The sequence below is a fragment of the Acanthochromis polyacanthus genome, chromosome 1, assembly GCF_021347895.1.
Source record: "Acanthochromis polyacanthus isolate Apoly-LR-REF ecotype Palm Island chromosome 1, KAUST_Apoly_ChrSc, whole genome shotgun sequence".
Taxonomy (NCBI): Eukaryota; Metazoa; Chordata; class Actinopteri; family Pomacentridae; genus Acanthochromis; species Acanthochromis polyacanthus.
In genome coordinates, this window is record NC_067113.1 from 47,180,725 (window position 1) to 47,203,698 (window position 22,974).

The 22,974-nt window shown below is 39.8% G+C and overlaps 2 protein-coding genes across 2 annotated transcripts; both read left to right on the plus strand.

The window, feature by feature from the left end:
* Positions 1 to 550: 550 nt before the first annotated feature.
* LOC110968991 (gastrula zinc finger protein XlCGF57.1-like) lies at positions 551 to 15,568 on the plus strand. The gene is made up of 2 exons (XM_051957179.1): positions 551 to 797; positions 10,851 to 15,568. The coding sequence occupies exons 1-2, from the start codon at positions 656 to 658 to the stop codon at positions 12,641 to 12,643; spliced, it is 1,935 nt and encodes a 644-aa protein (XP_051813139.1). The 5' UTR covers positions 551 to 655; the 3' UTR covers positions 12,644 to 15,568.
* LOC110968760 (zinc finger protein 227-like) lies at positions 5,458 to 21,563 on the plus strand. Its single transcript, XM_051957183.1, has 2 exons — positions 5,458 to 5,737; positions 18,541 to 21,563. The coding sequence occupies exons 1-2, from the start codon at positions 5,578 to 5,580 to the stop codon at positions 19,959 to 19,961; spliced, it is 1,581 nt and encodes a 526-aa protein (XP_051813143.1). The 5' UTR covers positions 5,458 to 5,577; the 3' UTR covers positions 19,962 to 21,563.
* The last annotated feature ends 1,411 nt before the right edge of the window (positions 21,564 to 22,974 follow it).

Here is a 22,974-nt window from a genome sequence, read left to right on the forward strand (position 1 = left end):
GAGGACCCCTGTACGGCGAAGGAAGCTGTTAAAACTACAAAACATCATGGCGGAAAGGCAGTTGTTAGGTCGCTTAGTGATTGCGTCACACATGTGTTACGCTGATTGGCTCTCTCCAATTCAAGCTGTGATCGGTCGTCCCGCCTCTGGGCTAGATTTGGTTCAATGGAGCAATTCCAGACTGACTTTATGTGTATTTGTAATACACAATATAAAGGCTGTCTGGTCCCCAGGCAATTCAGTTTCTACTTTTGGGCCTGAATTTTCAACATAGTTCTTCCTAAAATGTTTGCTTTTTATTGTGACAATAAACATTCTACTCTTCAACCTATAGATATTGAAAGGTGACAATTAGAAATCCTTCAAGTAGTGTTTTATTTACTGAACATATTAGGGTATGTTTTGAAGTTGTGCAGATTATTCCTGTCCACATTTAAGTTCTAACCAATGAAGTTGCTGTTTCACCCTGTGTATGTCATTTTGACCAATAGAATCGCAGTAGGCGGGACTGAACGGAGTTTTGACTAATAAATTTGACGTTCAGCTTGGAAGTAAAGACCCGGAAGTGCTAGCAGCGTTAGCAGCGTTAGCTCGGTGCAGCAGACGGTTGTGTTGTGGTGTCGTAGATAAATGTCCTCTAGTTGGAGGAGGAACGATGTCTTCGGTCCCCCGGCTCCTCAGCGAGCGGCTCCCTGCGGCTTTTGAAGACGTTTTTCCGGTGTTTGAGAAGACTGTGGTCCGCCAGAGCAGACTGCTGGATGTCAGCTGGCAGCCCGAAATAAAGCTGCACAGAATCGGTGAGGAACACTGGGAGAGTCTGAGTAACAGTAAACACGTAGTATTTAGCACCTAGTTTGTAGAAGCTGCACATAAAAGTCATTTAAATAGAACACTGAGTACAGAACTGAAGCGATGTGCATTGTGCTGGATTAATGCATCCGTTCTTAATAAAGTGCAGTTGTTGTTTTGGTTTGTTTTTTTGTTTTGTTTTTACTATAAATCAAGGTGACATTTTACCTTCAAATACAGCCGAATCCATTCTTTTTTTTGTTATTTAGTCAGAATCATTCCAATTCTCTCTGTTAACCAATCATGAAATGATGACTAAATTATGATGCTACCAGAGATGCTCTGGCCTTTCCAATCGTGCACCAAATAAGGAAAAACTCATTTGTGTGATTCAGACAGCAGCAAAAAATGCACAAAGTATTTTTTCTGTGACAGAAAAAAGCAAAAATAACCATTCCTACTAAATCTTGATCTACTGTTATATTGCACGTCTGCAGAAGAATGACAGTGCATAGTGTGTTCCAACATTTAGTCGTAATGTGGTCTACTATATTCATAGTACTTTGCACCCAAAAATAGTCACGTTTGCAGGCTTGAAATTACCTCGGTAAATATGAGTACCGATGTTCGACCATTACAGGCGCCTACCAATGGTTGAGCTATAGTACAGTATATATATTTATAGAGATGTATATCTTCCCATCACATTATTTAACTTTTTCTTGGTCCTTCAGACCTCCTGCAACAACATGCCTGTAAGGAACAGGAGTTCTTGATAACTGCAGCTCAGTAACCAGGACAGAAAACTAACAGAACCTCGACAGATTAAAGAGGAACCAGAGGAACCAGAACCTCTGCAGATAAAACAGGAGCCGGAGGAACTCTGCACTCGTCTGGACAAGAATGAACCAAAACCTCCATGGATTAAAGAGGAACAGCAGGAACTCTGTACAAATCTGGACAATGAGGAACCACACCTTTTACAGATTAAAGAGGAAACAGCAGGAACAAGAGCTGCCATGGACTAAAGAGGAAGAAGAGGAACTCTGCACAGTCCTGGACAAGAATGAACCAAAACCTCTACAAGTTAAAGAGGACCAGGAGGAATCTGGATGAGTTTGGACAATGTGGGACCAGACCTTTTACAGATTAAAGAGGAACAGGAGGAACTCTGCACCAGTGCCATGGTGCCCACATCAGGAGTCAGTGTGATACTGGCACATTTGAAAACTCTGTCAATTATGAGACTGTTGGAAAAATCTTAAATAAAAAGCCCCAAATTGAGGATCATAACAAAGGTTGCTCAGGTGGGAAGCCATTTTTTTGCAACAAGTGTGGGAAAACTTTTCCTTTTAATGCTCCCTTCAAAGTCCACATGAGAACTCATACAGGTGAAAAGCATATTGTTGCAAAACCTGTGAAAACTTTCACAAGAAGTGAATAAATTGTTACGTCACATGAGGACCCACACAGGCGAGAAACCATACCTTTGTAACACCTGTGGGAAAAGGTTTACTGACCCGTCAGCATATAAAAGGCACATAGCAATCCACACAGGTGAAAAGCCTCACCTGTGCAATATCTGTGGAAATGGATTATCGACAAATCCAATTTAAAAAGGCACATTAGAACTCACACAGGTGAGAAACCATATACCTGCAAAACATTTGAGAAAGATTTTGTTATAGCACTACTTTGAAATCCACATGAGAACTCACACAAGTGAGAAGCTGCATTCTTGTGAAACTTGTGGTAAAACGTTTAGATATATTAACAAGTTGTTGTGCCACATTAGCACTCACACTGGTGAGAAACCTTACATCTGTAACACCTGTGGGAATAGCTTTATGGGACAAGTCAAATTTAAAAAGGCACATTAGAACTCACACAGGGGAGAAACCTTATTCTTGTAAAGTATGTGAAAAAGAGTTTGCTCATAGCACTACCTTAAAATCCATATGAGGATTCATACAGGTGAGAGGCCGTTTGTTTGCATCAGCTGTGGGAATAGATTTATTAACAACTCTAATTTGAAACTCCACATGAAAACTCACAGGGACAAGATGTCAGAGTCCTGAAACATTTGTGGAAAAAGAATGATCAGGGAGGCCAATCTTGAAGAAACATATACAAATGTGTAAAGGCTAAAAATTGAGCTTTCAGATTTAAAGCACTTTTAGACTGTGCCGCAATGATATCGTGAGGTTATTGCACCTTGACTCCAACAGAAGCACATTGCATTGTTCTTCAATAATGAGATTTTATTTCAAACAAATGTTTGCAACTGCCATGTTAAAAATCTTCACTTGTGTGAACTTTTCCAGAAGCTGTAAGTTGCAGTGGATTAGTAAATTACACAAACTGTGACCTAGTTTGTATTTCTTTAACATTTTTCGAAATCACGTACATCTGAATTAGCTTTGACATTTCTTTTACTGGAAAACTGTCACTAAGAAGTCTTAGAAGCAAGAGGATTTATGGCAGGTTCTGAAATGTTCCCATTACTATATCATCAGTGTATTGTACATTACATGATATGATCTCCAACTTTCTGTTCTGTTGTGCTTGTGATGTACACCTGGGTTTAAAACTTGAGATTAATTCATTTAACTATTGATAATAATTTTCCCATTGTTCACCCAGTCTTATTGGCTTGTCTCTATCTGGCTAACCTGAACTCTGCACTGGAATATTTGCTCATGTGTCCTGAAATTTTGCCTCATGAGAAACATGTGACCTGGAACTTCTGTCTAATCTCTTTAGTGTCAATAAATCATGTGGGAGTCCCTTTTGAAACAAATCACTCAACTTATTGGCCAAGTAATCCTATTACAATGGATATTTTTATTTTTAGGCAGTGTACTTTGCTGCCACCGCCTCTTTGATTATGATTTTCACCAACTTTTTCATTGGCTTTGTCTTCATATGTTAATAAACCGCTATAAGAAAACTCTTGTGTATATTCTCATCATTAGAAGAGAGATTTGTATTAATATGTGGAAGTCAGCACAATTAATGTAGCAATTAGCATTATGTTATTAGCTGGTAATTACTTGACAGTGCATCTTAGGTTGGGGAGTAATGCAACAGTAATGAGATAACAAGTACAATAAATATTTCAGCAAATAAACATGAATATAACTAAAACTTGGGTACCTGTCTAAAATCTTAATTCTACCCTGATTTACCCTTTTTTGTTTGATTTTTACTACTTGTGACATGTATTTGGAATCATTGCCTTTAAACACTAAACTGCCTCCAAGACTGAAACTTCTGGTTGTTAATATTATTTTTCCTGAAGAATGTGGAGGTATTCATCTGTCTTCAGTGTTGTATTTACTTTGGTCAAGAGCAGTTCCACAGAGCATTATGCTGCCACCACCATGCTTGATGGTAGGTTTTGTGTTCTCACCTCACCATCTCAGCTGTGTTCAGCAGCTTATCTTTTATTCAGACCTGCTTTTTCCATCCTGACCAATTTTCTATCAAATCTTTGCTGAGCTGCTCAGACTTTTCCCATTGTAGTGTTTGCGGCCCAATCTCAGAGGAGTCATCAGCTGTAGTCAGTCGTAATCAGCCACAAGAAGAGGTCATGTCACTACAGACTTTTCCATCACCAAAATGGATCATTTAAATTGCTGTATGTATATTTTTGACCCAGTATATTTACCAGGGCTGCACAGTGTAGTGGTTAGCACTTTTGCCTTGCAGTAAGAAGATCCCTGGTTCAAATCCCGGCTTGGGTCTGGGATCTTTCTGCATGGAGTTTGCATGTTCTCCCTGTGCATGCGTGGGTGACAGACTGGCGACCTGTCCAGGGTGTCCCCTGCCTTTGCCCGAGTCAGCTGGGGTAGGCTCCAGCACCCCTGCGACCCCAGTGAGGATAAAGCGGTGTATAGAGAATGGATGGATGGATAGATTTTATCAAATTTCCAAAATACCTACAATAAATCTGTGAAAGAATCAAAATGCAAGATTGGTTTTGTTTTGTTTTGTTGTTTGGACAAAGACACATGTTTCAGTGATTCCATCATAGAAAATTGAGAGGTGTAGGAGTCACTGGAACATCAAGACTTGAGACGTTTGTTCACGACTACAGTCATCACATGTTGTTAGCAAATGTGTTAGAACTATAAGGTGTGCTATCTTCTGTGTAATACATTAAAATAAATGTAGGTTTCAGATAAAGTGAAGCCACTCAAGTTGTAATTCAGTTTAATATGATTTATTCACGTGTCTTTCGGGTTAACAATATTGCCAAGGCATCAATGATGGTGTAATTTAAAAACAAAAGAACTACACAAGAGGAGAAAATAAACAAATCATATTTTCTCCTGAATTGTAATAAAGACTGTTTCATGTATAAATAAATACGTATCTTTGTTTTTCACATTAGAATATTGAACTTTAATTTCTTTCTTCTTTTTAATATTAAAACATATGGCATATTTTTAGATATTAGATATTTTAGATAAGATAATTTTATTGATCCATCACCAAAGAAATTTACATTTTGACACAATATGACGTCCAGTTAAATTATATGTGTGTTTGTTCCGAAAATAACCTAAAAAAAGAAAGAAAGAAAAACAGAAACATGAACAGTTTTCAGTTGAGAGCGGAAGTTAGATCACTACATCCGCCGGACCTTCACAGAGTGACACTCAGCGATAGGTAGACAGTAGTAAACAGCTAGCAGTGTCAGCAGCGTTAGCAGTGTTAGCTCGGTGCAGCAGACGGTTGTGTTGTGGTGTCGCAGATAAATGTCCTCTAGTTGGAGGAGGAACGATGTCTTCGGTCCACCGGCTGGTCAGCGGGGGGCTCCCTGCGGATTTTGAAGATGTTTTCCCGGTGTTTGAGAAGGCTGTGGTCCGCCAGGAGGAGGTGGACCGTCAGAGCAGACTGCTGGATGTCAGCTGGCAGCCCGAAATAAAGCTGCACAGAATCGGTGAGGAACACTGGGAGGGTCTGAGTGGAGAACAGCAGTGGACTGATGGAGGAGAAACACAGCAGGAAGGATTCACTGGGGTTTATAGGGAACATTCAGGTGGTTTTATAGAAATATCATGAATGTATATCATTTTAAACGGTAAACACAATTTTGCACATAATTTGTAGAAGCTGCAGGTAAAATTGACAGAAATCGAAGATTACTGAAGTGATGTGATTGAATAAAATGTGAGTCAACAAAGACCAGCTGCATTGTGCTGGATTAATGCATCCATTCTTACTAAAGTGCAGTTTTGACTATTAATGAAGGTGAGATTTTACCTTCAAATACAGCCGGAACCCATCATTTATTTTGCATATTTAGTCAGAATCCTTTCAAATCTCTTTATGTCTCCTTAGCCCGAGCGACTAATTGATAAATGACTAAGTTATATGACGCACTGCGGTGCTACAGAGAAGCGCTGGCCTAGAAATCGTTTGCTCTCAGCATCCCTCCATCCATTGTCCATAAACCGTTTAATCCTCATTAGGGTCGCAGAGGGCGGAAGGAGGATGGAGTCTATCTGAGCTGATTTACAGTGAATATAGGGGACACCAGTCTGTTGCAGGGCTACATATAGTGGAGAGAGAGGCTATAAATAAATTTTGGAAGGGAAAAACACCCAGTAATGAATTTAAATCTATCTTTGTTGAAGAACAAGAAGATGTCCTAGCTGTATTTCGCTGTGTTATTTTGCTTTTTGTGACTATGAAAGACCACAATCGTGCAAAAAAAAAAGAAGCTATTTTTCCAGAGAACGTTCAATGTGCATCCTTGTATGTTTGGCACACGAAAGGCTATGCTCATTCAGTCAAAACCTAATGTAAGGGAAGTTGCTCCATGGCCAAACAAAAGTCTCTCAGTATCCCTGTAGACCTGTCCTTAATCCTGTCTAGTAGAACCTTTAGGTTGTCATCAAACTGTTCAGGAGGAAGCATCTTCCGCTTTCATCCTTCAGTGTTGAACATTCTGAAGACATGGCTTGTTCTGGGTTGTGATACTAAGGTATCTCCGGCTTCCTTTCATCTCTCATTCAATTGGTCATTTGCTTTAGGTCATCTGCTGTATCTGCAAAGCTAGTATGATTTTGTGCGATCTGCTTGGATACAAAAATATAGTAGCTTGTTTATGGTATTGACAAAATGTTTAAAAATACTTTTTAAACACAGGGGCTGCACAGTAGATTAGTGGTTAGCACTTTCACCTTGCAGCTTGAGGATCCCTGGTTCACATCCCGGCCTTCCTGGAATCTTTCTGCATGGAGTTTGCATGTTCTCCCTGTGTACGTGTGGGTTTTCTCCAGGTACTCCGGCTTCCGCCCACAGTCAAAAACATGCTGAGGTTAATCAGTATCTATAAATTGCCTGCAGGTGTGAAAGTGACTGTGATTGTTTGTCTCTATGTGTAGCCCTGTGACAGACTGGTGGCCTGCCTTCACCTTAAGTCAGCTGGGATAGACTCTAGCCCACCAGCGACCCTAATGAGAATTAAGTGGTATATAGATAGTGGATGGATGGTTAAATACAGCCACTTGTCACTTATAACAATGCAGGCAATATAATACATGGAGAATTCTGGGTTTTGTAAGTGGTCATATGGTAATTTTATTATTGTGTATGGTCTATCAAGTGGCAAGTTTTCCTCTAAATCTTCTAGTCATTCACCAGTCAAATGAGTTATTGATTGTATGCATTCAGTTTGGCCACATAATGACCTCCATTATTTTGATGATAAACTCCCAATGTGTTAATTCGGTGAAAACGTACATATCTACAGTTTTCACATATATGCGAGTAGCCAAGAGAAGCTGACTCTAAATACAAAATAAAGGTGAAAGATTTAGTTTATATGAATATGTGGGTAATTTGAACTCATACCCAACATTTTCTAGAATTACAGCTCTCCACTACATATAGAGACAAACAAGCACTCACATTCACACCTACAAACTACTTAGAGTTACCATTTAGCCTCAGCATGTTTTTGGACTGTGGGAGGAAGCCAGAGAACCCGGAGAGAAAACCCACGCATGCACAGAGAGAACATGCACACTCCATGCAGAAAGATCCCGGAAGGGCGGGGATCTTCTAACTGCAAGGCAACGGTGCACTGTGCTGCCCCAACCTAAGCATAAGGAAACATATTTCTGTTCATATTAATGCAGCAAAAATCACATCATATGTATTTTTTTCTGACAGAAAAAACAAACATAAACATTCCTGCTAAAACCTTGATCTAGTGCTATATTGTGCTGTCTGTGAGAATAATTGCAGTGTAATTATGTTTGCATCTCATTCACCTGTAATGTTTACTGTTCAACTTATAATATCTGCAAAGCTAGTATGATTTTGTGCGATCTGCTTGGATACAAAAATATAGTAGCTTGTTTATGGTATTGACAAAATGTTTAAAAAATACTTTTAAACACAGGGGCTGCACAGTAGATTAGTGGTTAGCACTTTCACCTTGCAGCTTGAAGATCCCCGGTTCACATCCCAGTCTTCCTGGCATCTTTCTGCATGGAGTTTTCATGTTCTCCCTCTACATGTGTGGGTTTTCTCCAGGTTCTCCAGCTTCCACCCACAGTCCAAAAACATGCTGAAGTTAATTACTAGCTCTAAATTGTCCGTAGGTGTGTAATTGTTTGTCTATGTGTAGCCCTGTGATAGACTGGTGGCCTGTCCAGGTTGTCCCCTGCCTTTGCCCTAAATCAGCTGGGATAGACTCCAGGCCGCCCTTAACCCTTTAAGCTTCAGTCAATTCCAGCCGTTTTCAGTACAAAAAATCGCTAATATTCTATTTTTAAATAAAAAAAATTACGAAAAATACGGGGAATATTGGACGGGCATCACGAGGTGCATTTCCTTGAAAAGGACCGATTCGGGGATTTTATACCGACTTCAGGACATGTTTTGGACAAAATAGTTTACTGGCTTGTGTCATCTGGATGTAAAAGGTTGGATTATGACCGTTTTTTGTGGAATCTTTTTTTTTGTGTATAATAATGAACCCGGAAATGTGAGTCGCGCTGTGTGCGTTGAAGCCGTGTATAGAGAACGGATGGATGAATATTTGTTTTTGTCGGACAAATGTGTTTTTCTCACCCGCTGTGGTAATCGCATCTGAAAGTGGTTTATACCGGCAGATTCATGAGAATCTAAGCTTTCCATCGGTGTATAGTGTTTGTATAAGCACGTTTGCGGCCGTCGGACATTCTTGAAATTCCTATGCAAATTAGTAGGTGTACCGCCGGCGGTACACTGAAGCTTAAAGGGTTTAACCCCAATGACGATTAAGCGGTGTCTACATAATGGATGGATGTCTGTATCATCAAGCCTTCATGCCACAGATAGATAGCAGTAGATATATAATGGCTGCTTGCAGTACACTGAGTGATAGTTGCTTTGGAATACAAAAACCAGTGTGCAAAAAAAGATTTCTTGAAATTTCCTTTCAAATCAGAATTTTGGAACTGGTTCTTTGTGGCAAACTTGGTGACTTCAGTCTATCGTACTGAGCTTCAGGTGTTGCACCCAAATAATTAGCCACATTTGCACGCTTAAAGTGTAACCAGCAAATATGAGTGACATGTTCACATTACAGAGCCCTGATAATGGTTTAAGGTGCAATATACAGTGCTTAACAAATTAATTAGACCACTACCCAGTGTAAGGTGTTTGACACTGCTGCCCTAAATGAACAGTATTGCTGATTACTAAAATATTTTTTGATATTTCTGTAATTGGTAGTATGTCAGTATGTCCAAGCTCTTGAATCAAAATATCTTTAATGCTAAAATATAATTATTGTTCTTATCCATGAATTTTCAAATTTGCTGTTTTACAAAGAAAGCATTTTTTAAAAGCACAATATTGTCGTTTGATTGAGAAGCCAAATTACAGTTATTTGCTTGCATTTCTGAACAGAAAATTTTGTTTCAGTGCTTTTATGTTATTCTTTACTCATTTCTGACTTCTCAGAGAATTCCACTGTGCTCAAATTTGGGTATAGAAACATGAATTTAGTTTGAAATTCCTCACTGCTGTTCAAAATGGTGACATGTGGGAAGCAAGACAGTCCAAATTAAAGCACTTTATGATGCTGGATCGTCTTTGAGACAAATGGGGCAAGACATTAAGTGTTCTCACAGTATGGTCCAGTATGCCTTGGACTCGACTGCAGAGACTGGTACTTACAAAATGTACCAAGGAAGAGGCTGAAAACAAAAGCTAACTGAAGCAGATGTCAGGCACCTCAGGATATGAAATACTAGAGACAGAATGAAGACCACTGCTGATCTTCAGACAGAGATTAATGCTTCTAGATCAGAATATGAGAAAGTCTCCCGAATGACCATAAGCAGACGAACTGAAGGAACAAGGTTTAAAGGGAACAATAGCTGCTAAGAAGCCATTACTGAGCCCTGCAAATATAACACCTCAAATTTGCCAGGGGGCACAAACACTGGACTGTAGGTGAGTGGAAGAAGGTACTTGGGATGGATGAATCCAAGTTTTTGATGCTCGATGCATTGCATCCACAGTGAAACACGGTGGAGAGTCCATTATGGTATGGGTTTCCATTTGTGGAAACGGCATGGGCAGATTAGTTAAAGTGAATGGTGTCATGAACAAGAACATCTACCACAACATCTTGGTGCATCATGGAATCCCTTCTGGATTGGACACGATTGGTCGTGGGTTCATATAACAAGAAGACAATGACCCCAAGCATACTTCAAAGCTGTGTGGACACTACTGGATCAAGAAAAAGGAATCTGGAGTACTGGAACTGATAGACTGGCCAACTCAAAGTCCAGACTTGAATCCTATCAAAGAGATCTGGGGTTAATTCAATTCAAAAATAGATTGCAAAATTTCATACAAAGCACGTCTCAGCTAGACACTATTTGGTACTCAATAAAAGTTTTGGACTGATTTCTTAAACATGATTTCTCACTATTATTATTAGACAGGTGGTCTAATAAATTTGTTAAGCACTGTATATTTATTTATTCAGATGTGTATCTTCCTATCATCACAGTCTTTAACTTTTTTATTTGTCCTTCCAGACCCCCTGCAACAACATGCCTGTAAGGAACAGGAGGTTCTTGATAACCTGCAGCTCAGTAACCAGGACAGAAACTTCACAGAACCTCGACAGATTAAAGAGAAACCAGAGGAACCAGAACCTCTGCAGATAAAACAGGAGCCGGAAGAACTCTGCACTCGTCTGGACAAGAATGAACCAAAACCTCCATGGATTAAAGAGGAACAGCAGGAACTCTGGACAAGTCTGGAAAATGAGGAACCAAACCTTTTACAAATCCAAGAGGAACAGCAGGAACAAGAGCCGGCATGGGCTACAGAGGAAGAAGAGGAACTCTGCTCTAGTCTGGACAAGAATGAACCAAAACCTCCATGGATTAAAGAGGACCAGGAGGAACTCTGGACGAGTCTGGACAATGAGGAACCAAACCTTTTACAGATCCAAGAGGACCAGCAGCAACAAGAGCCACCACAGACTAAAGAGGATGAAGAGGAACTCTGGACGAGACTGGACAATAATGAGCCACACCTTTTACAGATTAAAGAGGAACAGCAGGAATTAGAGCTACAACAGATTAAGGAGGAACAGGAGGAACTCTGGATGAGTCTGGATGATGAGGAACCAGACCTTATACAGATTAAGGAAGAACAGGAGGAACTCTGGACAAGCCTGGATGATGAGGAACCAGACCTTATAGAGATTATAGAGGAACAGGAGGAACTGTGTACCAGTCCCATGGTGCCCATATCAGAGAGTCATTATGATACTGACACATTTGAAAACTCTGTAAATTTTGAAATGGATGGAAAAACCTTAAATAACAAGCCCCAAATTAAGGATCAAAGCAAAGGTCACACAGATGGGAAGCCAATTTTTAGCAGCATGTGTGGGAAAACTTTTCCTTCTAGCGATCCCATGAAAGTCCACATGACAACTCACACAGGCAGAAAGCTGCATTGTTGTGAAACCTGTGGGAAAACTTTCGCAAGAAGTGATCGATTGTCTCGCCACATGAGGGCCCACACAGGTGAGAAGCCATACCTTTGTATCACCTGTGGGAAAAGACTTGCTGACATGTCAACATACAAAAAGCACATAGCGCTCCATACAGGTGAAAAGCCTTACCTGTGTAACATCTGTGGAAATAGATTTATTGATGAATCCAATTTAAAAAGGCACATTAGAACTCATACACGGGGGAAGCCATTTTTTTGCAATGAGTGTGGGAAAAGTTTTTCTTTTAATGCTCCCTTCAAAGCCCACATGAGAACTCACACAGGCGAAAAGCCGTATAGTTGTGAAACCTGCGGGAGAAGTTTTGCAAGAAGTGATAAATTGTTGCGCCATGTCAGAAGTCACACAGGTGAGAAGCCGTACCTTTGTACCACCTGTGGGAAAAGGCTTGCTGACTCGTCAACATATAAAAAGCACATGGCAATCCACACGAGAACTCACACAGATGAGAAGCTGCATTCTTGTGAAACTTGTGGTGAAACTTTTAGACATATTAACAAGTTGTTGTGCCACATGAGTGTTCACACAGGTGAGAAACCTTACCTCTGTAACACCTGTGGGAATAGCTTTTTCGACAGATCAAATTTTCAAAGGCACATTAGAACTCACACAGGGGAGAAACCTTATTCTTGCAAAATATGTGGAAGAGACTTTGCCCTTAGCACTACCTTAAAAATCCACATGAGGATTCATACAGGTGAGAGGCCATTTGTTTGCATTGTTTGTGGGCATGGATTTATGATCAGCTCTAGTTTGAAATACCACATGATGACTCACAGGGACAAGACGTCAGAGTCCTGAAACATCTGTGGGTAAAGAATGATCAGGGAGGCCAAACTTGAAGAAACATGTAAGAATTTATGCAGTTTAACAGTCAAGCTTTCAAAGCTTTTATTGCACGATGACTCCAACAGAAGCTCATTGCATCTGTGCTTTCAATGGATTATTTTCTTCAAACCAATGTTTGGAAACTGTCATGCTAAAATTCTTCATTTGAACGGTTGTAAACTTTTCCAAAAGCGCTGAAGTTGCAATGCATTAGTGACACAAACTGTGACCTAGTTTGTATTTCTTCAGATTTGTTAAAAATCATATACATCTGATTAGCTTTTTTCTTTTTGCTGCAAAACTATTAATAGGAAGTCTTAAAAATGGGAGGATTTTGTGGCAGGTTCTGAAATGTTCCCATTACTGTATCATAAATGTATCGTATATTACTTGATACGATCTCCGAACTTTCTTCTTCTGTTGTGCTTTTTGAATGTAAACCTGGGTTTAAAGTTGAGCTTTAATGTTTATTCATATTTTTATTAACTATAAATAATATTTTAGTAATACACCGATCAGGCATAACATTATGACCACCTGCCTAATATTATGTTGGGGCATGGACTCCACTAAACCCCTGAAGGTATGCTGTGGTATCTGGCACCAAGATGTTAGCAGCAGATCCTTTGTCCTTGAAGTTGCGAGTCCATAGATCGGACTTGTTTGTCCAGCACATCCCACAGATGCAGGATTGGATTGAGCAGCTGGTTGTCTGTTCAACCATTGTTGACACCATATCAAGAACAGAGGAGTTTGAGATCCTCAGCTATTATATGTGGTTTCGGTTTGCCCGAACTTCCCCGAGGCCGACCGAAAGTTCTTCTCCATGGCCTCCCCAAACTCCTCCCACACCCGAAAACTCCTCCCACACCCGAGTTTTTGCTTCCACAACCACCACAGCTGCCGCCCTTTTGTCCAGCCGGTACCTGTCAGCTGCTTCGGGAGACCCCTGAGCTCAAAAAGTCTCCTTTTTCAGCCTGACGGCCTCCCTCGCCGCTGGTGTCCACCAGCGGATCTTTGGATTGCCACCGCAACAGGCACCAGTGACCTTCAGACCACAGCTCCTAGCAGATGCTTCTGCATTGGAGGCTTTGAACATGGACCAATCAGAATCCATGTCCCCAACCTCCCCCGGGATGCAGGAGAAACTCTTCCGGAGGTGGGAGTTGAAAACCCTATGGACAGGGTCCTCCGCCAGACGTTCCCAGTTCACCCGCGCTACACATTTGGGTTTACCAGGTCTGTCCGGCAGTCTTCCTCGCCATCGGATCCAACTCACCACCAGGTGGTGATCAGTTGACAGCTCTGCACCTCTCTTCACCCGAGTGTCCAAAACATACGGCTGCAGGTCTGATGATACGACTGTAAAGTCAATCATCGACCTTTGGCGTAAGGTGCTCTGGTACCAAGTACACTTATGAGCAACCTTTTGCTCGAACATGGTGTTTGTTATGGACAATCTATGACTAGCACAGAAGTCCAATAACAAAACACCACTCTGGTTCAGATCGGGCAGGCCGTCTCCTGCTCTAGTTTCCTTTTCTCCATTCCCTGCTACCTACTGACAGCTAGTCACCATGGACAGAGCAGAATGAATTGTTGGATGGTTACCGTGACAGCGCAGTTTTACTATTGTTGTGCGCCGTGAAAAACAAAATGGCATTAAAACAATAGTTCAGCTATTTAGCCATTTCCTTCCAGTCGCTTGCATCCCCTGTCATGCCTCTGCCCCCCCCCCAGGGAGTGTGCCCCACACTTTGAGAAACTCTGCATTATAGTGTTTGTGGCTGAGATTAGATTAGATTGGATTAGATTAGATTTTTTTATTCATCACATACAGTATGGCAGTGACTGTCCACCAGGCTTAATAAGTACAAAATATTAAAATAGGTAAAAAAAACAACAACAAATAGGTAAAACTGTAATATACAAAAATACAAACAGGTAAAACTGACATATTTATGGAATGTACGGAGTGCAGTCTAATGAGTGGATCAAATTGGCCCTGTTTAAGTCGGCTCAGGAGTCACCAGCTGTAGTCGATCGTATTTGCTCACAAGAAGAGGTCATACCACTACAGACCTGTGATTGACACAACCTTTACATCACCAAAACGGATCATTTAAGTTTATATATATATATATATATATATATATATATATATATATATGTATGTGTGTGTGTGTGTGTGTGTTTGACCCAGCAGATTTTGTCAAATTTCCCAACGACCTATGATAAATCTGTGAAAAAAACAAAATGCATGATTGGTTTTGTTTTGTTGTTTGGACAAAGACATGTTTCAGTGATTCTATCATAGAAAATTAGGGGGTGTAGATGTTGTGGCATTGTAATACTGAACAAATGTTAAACGAGGCCAATAGGATGTTTAAATTAGATTTTAGTATAAACAATGATAAGAGTGGAAAACCTAATGTGTCAACCAAATTTATGTATACACAAAATAATCCTGTGAAAATGGCAACCCTTACAGAAGCCCATATAAAGCATAGCCAGGAAGTCCATGCGCTCTGTCTTTTTCTGCACTTGTGAGTTGAAACCAAGGTTGTATCGACCTAATGGAAATTATGTTTACCTAATAGAAATAATGTTAACCTAGCAGAAATACAAAAGAGGAGGTGGTCAAATTTTTGATAAGACTACATCATCCACTCTCCAGACATGAATATAGTCAAACATAATGATGGTAGAAATATCCTGATTGGGTTTTCAGATGATGGGTTGTGGTTTTCCAGGATGGAAGAGGAGTGTTTAGAAGAATTTTGCTTAAGTATATAAGACGATGTAATGCTTTCTGTAGTCAGTTAAAATCGTGAAATTTTGCTCATGTTTGTTCTTACAGCCTATATTGAATAAACATTATTTGCATGAGACTCTGAAGACTGCTTGAAGACTCCTTTTTGAGAACTTTTTGATGACTTCTTTTGATTCAAAATTTATCATTTACTACATATTGGGCAAAGCTGCCTGATTACCACTGGCCTTCAGCATTCAGTCTGAGTCACAACATAGGACTCAATGGAAACTCAAGATTTGAGACATTTGTTTACAACTGTAGATATCACATGTAGTAGAACTCTATAGTGTGTTATTTTTCTATGTAATACAATAAAGTAAATGTAGGTTTAAGATTAAACGAAGTTCCAAAAAAAGGGGTAATTCTGTTAAATATGCTTTATTTACATGGTTATCAGGTTGACAATATTGCCAAGCCATCAGTGATGGTGTAATTTAAAAACAAATGAGGTCAGAAAAGAGGAAAATCACTTTTTTTCCTTTTTATTGTAATCAAGTCTGTTTCATATGTACACAACCGTTCATAAGTTTGGGGTCACCCAGACAATTTCATGTTTTCCGTGAAAATTGACACTTTTATTGTTGTGCTAACATAACTGCACAATTAGCTAACACAATGTAGCATTGGAACACAGGAGTGATGGTTGCTGGGAATGTTCCTCTGTAGCTCTATGTAGATTTTCCATTAAAAATCAGTTGTTTCCAGCTAGAATAGTCATTTACCACATTATCAATGTCTGGACTGGATTTCCGACTCATTTAATGTTATCTTCATTGAAAAAGCTGCTTTTCTTTCAAAAACAAGGACATTTCTAAGTGACTCCAAACTTTTGAACGGTAGTGTACATAAATGCATGTATCTGTTTTTCACATTAAAACGTTGAGCTTTAATTTCATTTTTCTGTTTAATGGCATATTTTAATGCATTACATTTTTTTATATAAGAAATTTTATTGAGCCATCGCCGGGTAAATTTAGATTACGTATTTACAAAATGACATCTATTTAAAATATATGTGAATATTTGTTCCAAAATGTATTTAAAAAAACAAAAAGAAACATGAACAGTTTTCAACGGGAAAGCGGAAGTAAGATCACTGCATCCGCCGGACCTTCACAGTGTGACACTCAACGGCTCAGCGGAAGTAAACAGCTAGCAGCGTTAGCTCGGTGCAGCAGACGGTTGTGTTGTGGTGTCGCAGATAAATGCTCTCTAGTTAGAGGAGGAACGATGTCTTCGGTCCACCGGCTGGTCAGTGGGCGGCTCCCTGCAGATTTTGAAGACGTTTTCCCGGTGTTTGAGAAGGCTGTGGTCCGGCAGGAGGACTGTCAGAGCAGACTGCTGGATGTCAGCTGGCAGCCCGAAATAAAGCTGCACAGAATCGGTGAGGAACACTGGGAGGGTCTGAGTGGAGAACAGCAGCAGGAAGGATTCACTGGGATTTTCAGAGGACTTTATAGTTGTTTTTGTAGCAGTCAGTAAACTTTAAGCATCAAAAACACAGTTTGGATAGACGTCAGGACTTAACTAGAGTTTGGACACATAAGTACTTGGGAGCTAACAAAGAACCCAAAAAACATGCTACTAACACAGTAGAGGGGTTAACTAACTAGCAAACTAACTGTAAACACGGCCACTGCCATCTAACTAATCAGCTGCAAACCTGTAAAAGTTCTTTGAATTGAATTTGGTGTAAAACTTTGCACCTTTCTTATGTCAGATTTATTTATTTAATTAACCTTTATTTTACCAGAAAGTTCCTTGAGATTAAAAGTCTCTTTTCCGAGGGAACAATGTATACATTTATAAATTTCACCTCTCAAAATGCAATTTTTCTCAGTTCTATGGTGTTTCTGGGCCGCGTCGCCTCCATGCAGGAATTCCATCTTGGCAAAAACAAAACCATTAATCTGCGCTGTGAAACCATCCTCTATGAACCAGTTGAACTCTATCTACCTGCAAGTCCATACAAGTTACATTTAAACACCTTAATGATTGACATTTACCAAATTTTAAAGCAAAAATTGTTGGAAATAATGTTACAGATAAGTGTCTGCATTATGACAGAATGTGAAAATGGTAACAGTGCAGTAATGTTAAATCGTTATATGTGAACATGTAGAGAGGTAAAAGGAAGTTAATTTCATGACCTGAGTGTGAAGCTTTATTCTTAAAAAGCACCACTTCTGTCACAAAATGCTTTGCTTTGTTCCTTTGACCTCCATTGACTGCCTTCGCTCTGGAGATCTTTTGTCTGACTGGAACCTGTAAAATGAAGTATTTTCATCTTGCATATCATACAATATACTACTTACTTGTTTTAGGCAAGTTTAGGAGTACAAAACATGACATTTCCTGTGTTTTTTGCCAGTAGCAGCAGAAGTTTTTTTTTTTTTATCATGGCAAGCGACTGATTAAAATCTGTACTAAACTCTAGTTCACTTAAAGTATTCTTTCTTTTACGCATATCTATAGCTCTACATTGTAGTTAAACTTTCATTTTCACTCTGTAACCTGCTCCTCTTATTTAAATGCACATTTGTCTTATTTTCTGTATTTTGTACCCATTTATCTGTAGATTGAAAACATGACCAACTGTCTGTAGCCCCTCAGAAGTCAGGGAAATTTGTGGATCAGATTACAATCAGTTTTTACAGAGTATGTGTGGAACTGATCCAATTGACTGGTAACATAAATCACCTTGAATGCAAGGCTGAGTGTGAGGCGGGTTTCATTCCTCTTCTAAAGTTCCGATAAGAAATAAGAACTCTGCTGAGGAGTCACCGCTGATACTGGCCAGCCTTTCAAACACATGCAGGAGAAGATTTTCCTCTTTTGTACAGATAGCAGTGAGCTGGTGTCTGTTTATGTTAGCATGTCTGCTTTATAATCAGAATCCTGCACTAACTTTCTACAATGGTTTCACTGGTGCACCTTATTTTTTTATTCAGATTCACCAGAACAAAATTTTACACCCCAAAATCTTCACAGCACCATAAGCCATTAGCAGCAGGATAACGCATTTTTAAATGCAACCTTTCTTTTTTCTTTTTAGACCTCCAGTGTAACTGTAAGGAAAATATGGTTCTTGCTGGCCAGCATCTCTACAATGAGGAGAGGAACTCTAATCTGGACCCTAAGGAACCAAAGTGTCCACGCATTAAAGAGGAACAGGAGGAACTGTGCACCAGTCTAAACAGGGAAGTACCAAACTGTTGCCAGATTAAAGAGGAACAGGAAGAACTCTGCACCAGTCTGAAAAAGAAGGAACCAGATAATCCACAGTTTAAAGAGGAACAGGAGGAACTCTCCACCAGTCTAGACCAGGAAGAACCAAAGTGTCTGCAGATTAAAGAGGAACAGGAGGAACTCTACACCAGTCTGAAAAAGGAGGAACCAAATTCTCCAAAGTTTAAAGAGGAACAGGTGGGTCTTTATATCAGTCTGTACAAGGAGGAACACAATTTTCCACAGATTAAAGAGGAAACGACAGAATTTTACAACAGTCTGGAGCAGGTGAAACCAGAGTCTCCACAGAATATAGAAGAACAGGAAAACCTATGCACCAGTCAGGTGGAAGAGGAGCTTGTACCGAGGCAAGAGACTGATAGCCCTCTGGTGACCTCTACTCATGAGGAAAGTGATGAGCATGCCAGCTCAGGATTAAGTGAAAAGCTGAAGACAAGAAAAAGACATCAGTGTAACAATGGAGTAAAATGTCCGATGTCAGAGAGTCAGTGTGATACTGACACAGATGAAGACCGTATCAAATATGACACTGGTACAAAGTCTCAAATGAAAAACCATGACAGACCCGACACAGGCGAGAAGCCTTATTCTTGCAAGAAGTGTGATAAAACTTTCACTTTCAGTTCTGGCATTAAAATCCATATGAGAAGCCACACAGGTGAGAGGCCGTATTCTTGTGAAATCTGCGGGAAAACTTTCACAAGAAGTGATCGATTGTCACTGCACATGAGAACCCACACGGGTGAGAAACCGTATCTTTGTAACACCTGTGGAAAAAGGTTTACAGACCCGTCTGCATTTAGAAGACACGTAGCGATCCACACTGGGGAGAAGCTGCACTCTTGCGAAACGTGTGGAAAAAGTTTCAGACATACGAATACTTTATTGTGCCACACGAGAACTCATACAGGTGAGAGGCCTTTTATCTGTAACCTCTGCGGGAACAGATTTATCAACAAGTCAAAGTTGAAAAGACACACGAAAACTCACACTGGCGAGAAACCTCATGTCTGTGACACGTGCGGCAAGGCATTTATTCGTTTGTCAATGTTGAGAAATCACAAGAGAACGCACACGGGGGAGAAACCTTACTCTTGCAAAACATGCAGGAAAAATTTCACTCATGTCACATCCTTGAAACAGCACTTGAAAATTCACATGGATGAGCATCAGGAAGGTCCGGTGGAGAAGAAAATTTTAAGGAAGCCAAACTCGACAAAAAAGTAAGAATTTGTGCAGAATGTGAAACTTTAAAGTTTAAAATGCCTTTAGACTGCCTATAAGGTAGAGCAAGTTCATTCCGCTTGACACTGTATGATGGACCTAATAAATCTAGTTTTGATCCGTCAGACTAGATAACAATACCATCAGTTAAGTGGTGGCACTATTTCTACTTTTCACGTTGCATAGCTTTTGTCAATTTTACACTTTTCACTTGTATTGATTATTTGCATTTTCCATTAATCTCTCGATCGTTTTTCCACTGATAGATTAGTTGCTGAATGTCAGAAAATTGTGAAAAATCTGTGTTTCCCAAAGCCCAAAATGGCATCCTCAAATGTCTTGTTTTACTAAAAAGCCAAAGATATTCAGGTGACTGTCATAGATTAGTCAAGAAACCAGATTTTTTTTTTCAGATTTCTGAGATTTTTTCTGCTTTTTTTTCTAAAAGCAAATTTTGCTCAGACAGATTAGTCATTTATTAATATAATGGGTGATTAATTTCATAGTTAAGAACTAATCTATTAACCGTTGCAGCTTTCATTGTTTACGTTCTGAAAACTTGTCTTTTTGTGGTACACTATTAGATTTATTGAGGGACTATCACTGATTTCCACTGATGTTGAAGAAATCCTGAAATTTTTGGGGCAAATCATGAAGCGTTGCCATTCCTGTGCAATCAGTAGCCCCCTTTTTTCCTACAGTTTCACATGTATTGCAAAGGAAAATGTCCGTAAAACTAAAAGTTTGCTGTGACAGGTTTATCATGAATCACCAATAATGAAGAATGAAATCACAGGAGCTGAAGTTTGGTTCGTTGCTCCCAGCTATTTAGGATTATTTCCTCTAAATTTATTAAACACCTGAGTCTGAGTCACATGAGTCTCCAGAGGTAGAGCTGCTGCATTTACACACAACCACAGTATCTTAGTGAACTATTCATGAATGTTCTTAGAAATTTTATCCAACACAGATAAAGAATTGATGAAGTGACTTTTGTCAGAATGACTGAATGCAGTGACTTTTAAGGAACCGACGAAGCAGCAGTTTTACATCTCTAATGTCTGAGAAGGGCTTTATTTAATTGAAATCCTATCAAAGGGGCTTAAATGTCCAAGAAGATGTTACCAAAGCATTAAAACACAAATCAAAATCCCAGCAATATGAACTTTTACACGATATTCAGATTTGTCTATGCGAATATGTAGAGTGTGTCATGCTATTTAAGTCCTTCGTCTGGGAGGATTTTTTTTTTTTAAGTTTAGAGAACTCATCAAGCTTTTTCAAATCTGGTGACCCCATATCCTGTTTAAAGTAAAAATCTTTCATGGTCAGTCTTATATCTTTTAAAATGCAGCTCCTTTCGGTTCTTTCCTCCACCAGATTTGTTTTTTCTGGGTCACTTCAAGTAATTTTTTTGTTTTGTGACTGCCTGAATTGTTTTCTTTATGTTATTTGTGGATGATGAATTCTGATTCTGAGGAAAAACTCAGGTGCTGCCTGCTGACTGAAGCCTTTTATGTTTTAAAAATCATTTTGTCTTTTTTTGTGTGTGGGAATTTTTTTAAAGCTGCTACATGAATAAACAAAACATTTTGCTGACGTGAATATTTCTGTCTGTGGTCATTGAAATGTACGTACTGGATAAAATAAGAAAGGATTTACAGAAAGATAGGATAAAAAGTCTCACAATGTAAATTAAAGGTGAACGTAAACCATAAAGTCAAATGTACAGCAGGAATAACCTTCTATAAGGACCTTTACTACATGAGAATAAAAGGTTGTGTATTTATTCTAATTATGAAGCGTTTTACTGCAAGATGGCCACAAAATGAATTGTTGTGAAACCAGGAGGTCCACCAAGACAGCAGCAATCATTGTGGTGGAACTGCCAGTTTCCACAGCACAGGATGTAAATCTACCAAGTCAGGAGTGACTCAAGATGTTTATGATGGTAAATGGCTGTTGCAATTTGACATAGATAACTTCTTTCACTCCTCTCTCAAACCATCTGTCCAAAATGTGGACATTGCCGTCATCAAAGGAACGTCTTGTATCCTCCAGATGCAGGTGGGCTTCTGAGGTATTCCCTGATGGCTGTGGCCTCTTTCAGTAGGATGATGCGCTGTGCCACAAAGCAAAAATGGTTCAGGAATGGTTTGAAAAGCACAACAACCAGTTTGAGGTGTTGATTTGGCCTCTAGATTTCCCAGATCTCAATCCAACATGTGTGGGATGTGCTGGACAAACAAGTCTGATCCATGGGGGCCCCACCTCACAACTTCCAGGACTTAAAGGATCTACAGCTAACCTATACCACAGCAAACCTCTAGGGGTCTAGTGGAGTCTATGCCTCGACAAGTCAGGGACCAACCATTAGGCAGGTGGTCATAATGTTATGCCTGGTTGGTGTAAATAACGATTGATTTATAGTTGTTTATCCAACTGATCTCAGAAGCAGTTGAAGGATCTGTGCAGCACAAACTAAACACAAATTCTGCTGTTGCTCGGTGTTTTCGGTTTGAATAGTTGCCCTCTGGAGGAGATTTAAGACGCCTCTGGCAAGAAAGAATATTTACAAGAAGCCCTTCATTTCCAATGCAGCTGGAATTTTAAACTGTTTTTCTGTGTTGCTTGTGTTCACTTTTAATACTGACACTCGCTGTGTGGCTGCGTTTCGTTCAACATATCGCAGCTGAGTGACATGAGGCCACCAGAGGCATCATCCAAGGTCTCAGCGCTGTTTCCCAGATGTGGTTTTGTTTTGGCCTTTTGCACTTGTGCGGCTCCAGCCGTGAATAAACTTTCAACCTCCCTAGTCGACTCTCTGTCCTTGATGGCGGCCGACCTGAATGCAGAATGTCCTTTCTGGCTTTGGCTCAATGCTGCTGAAGGTTTTTTGTGTTTTTTGGTGAGGAGAAACGGAGTTTCCCACAGAAATAAATAACCGCTTGTGTGATATTACAGAATACATGGACGGTGCTTTCATCTGTGACCTGTCCTCTGAGCTATGCAGGAA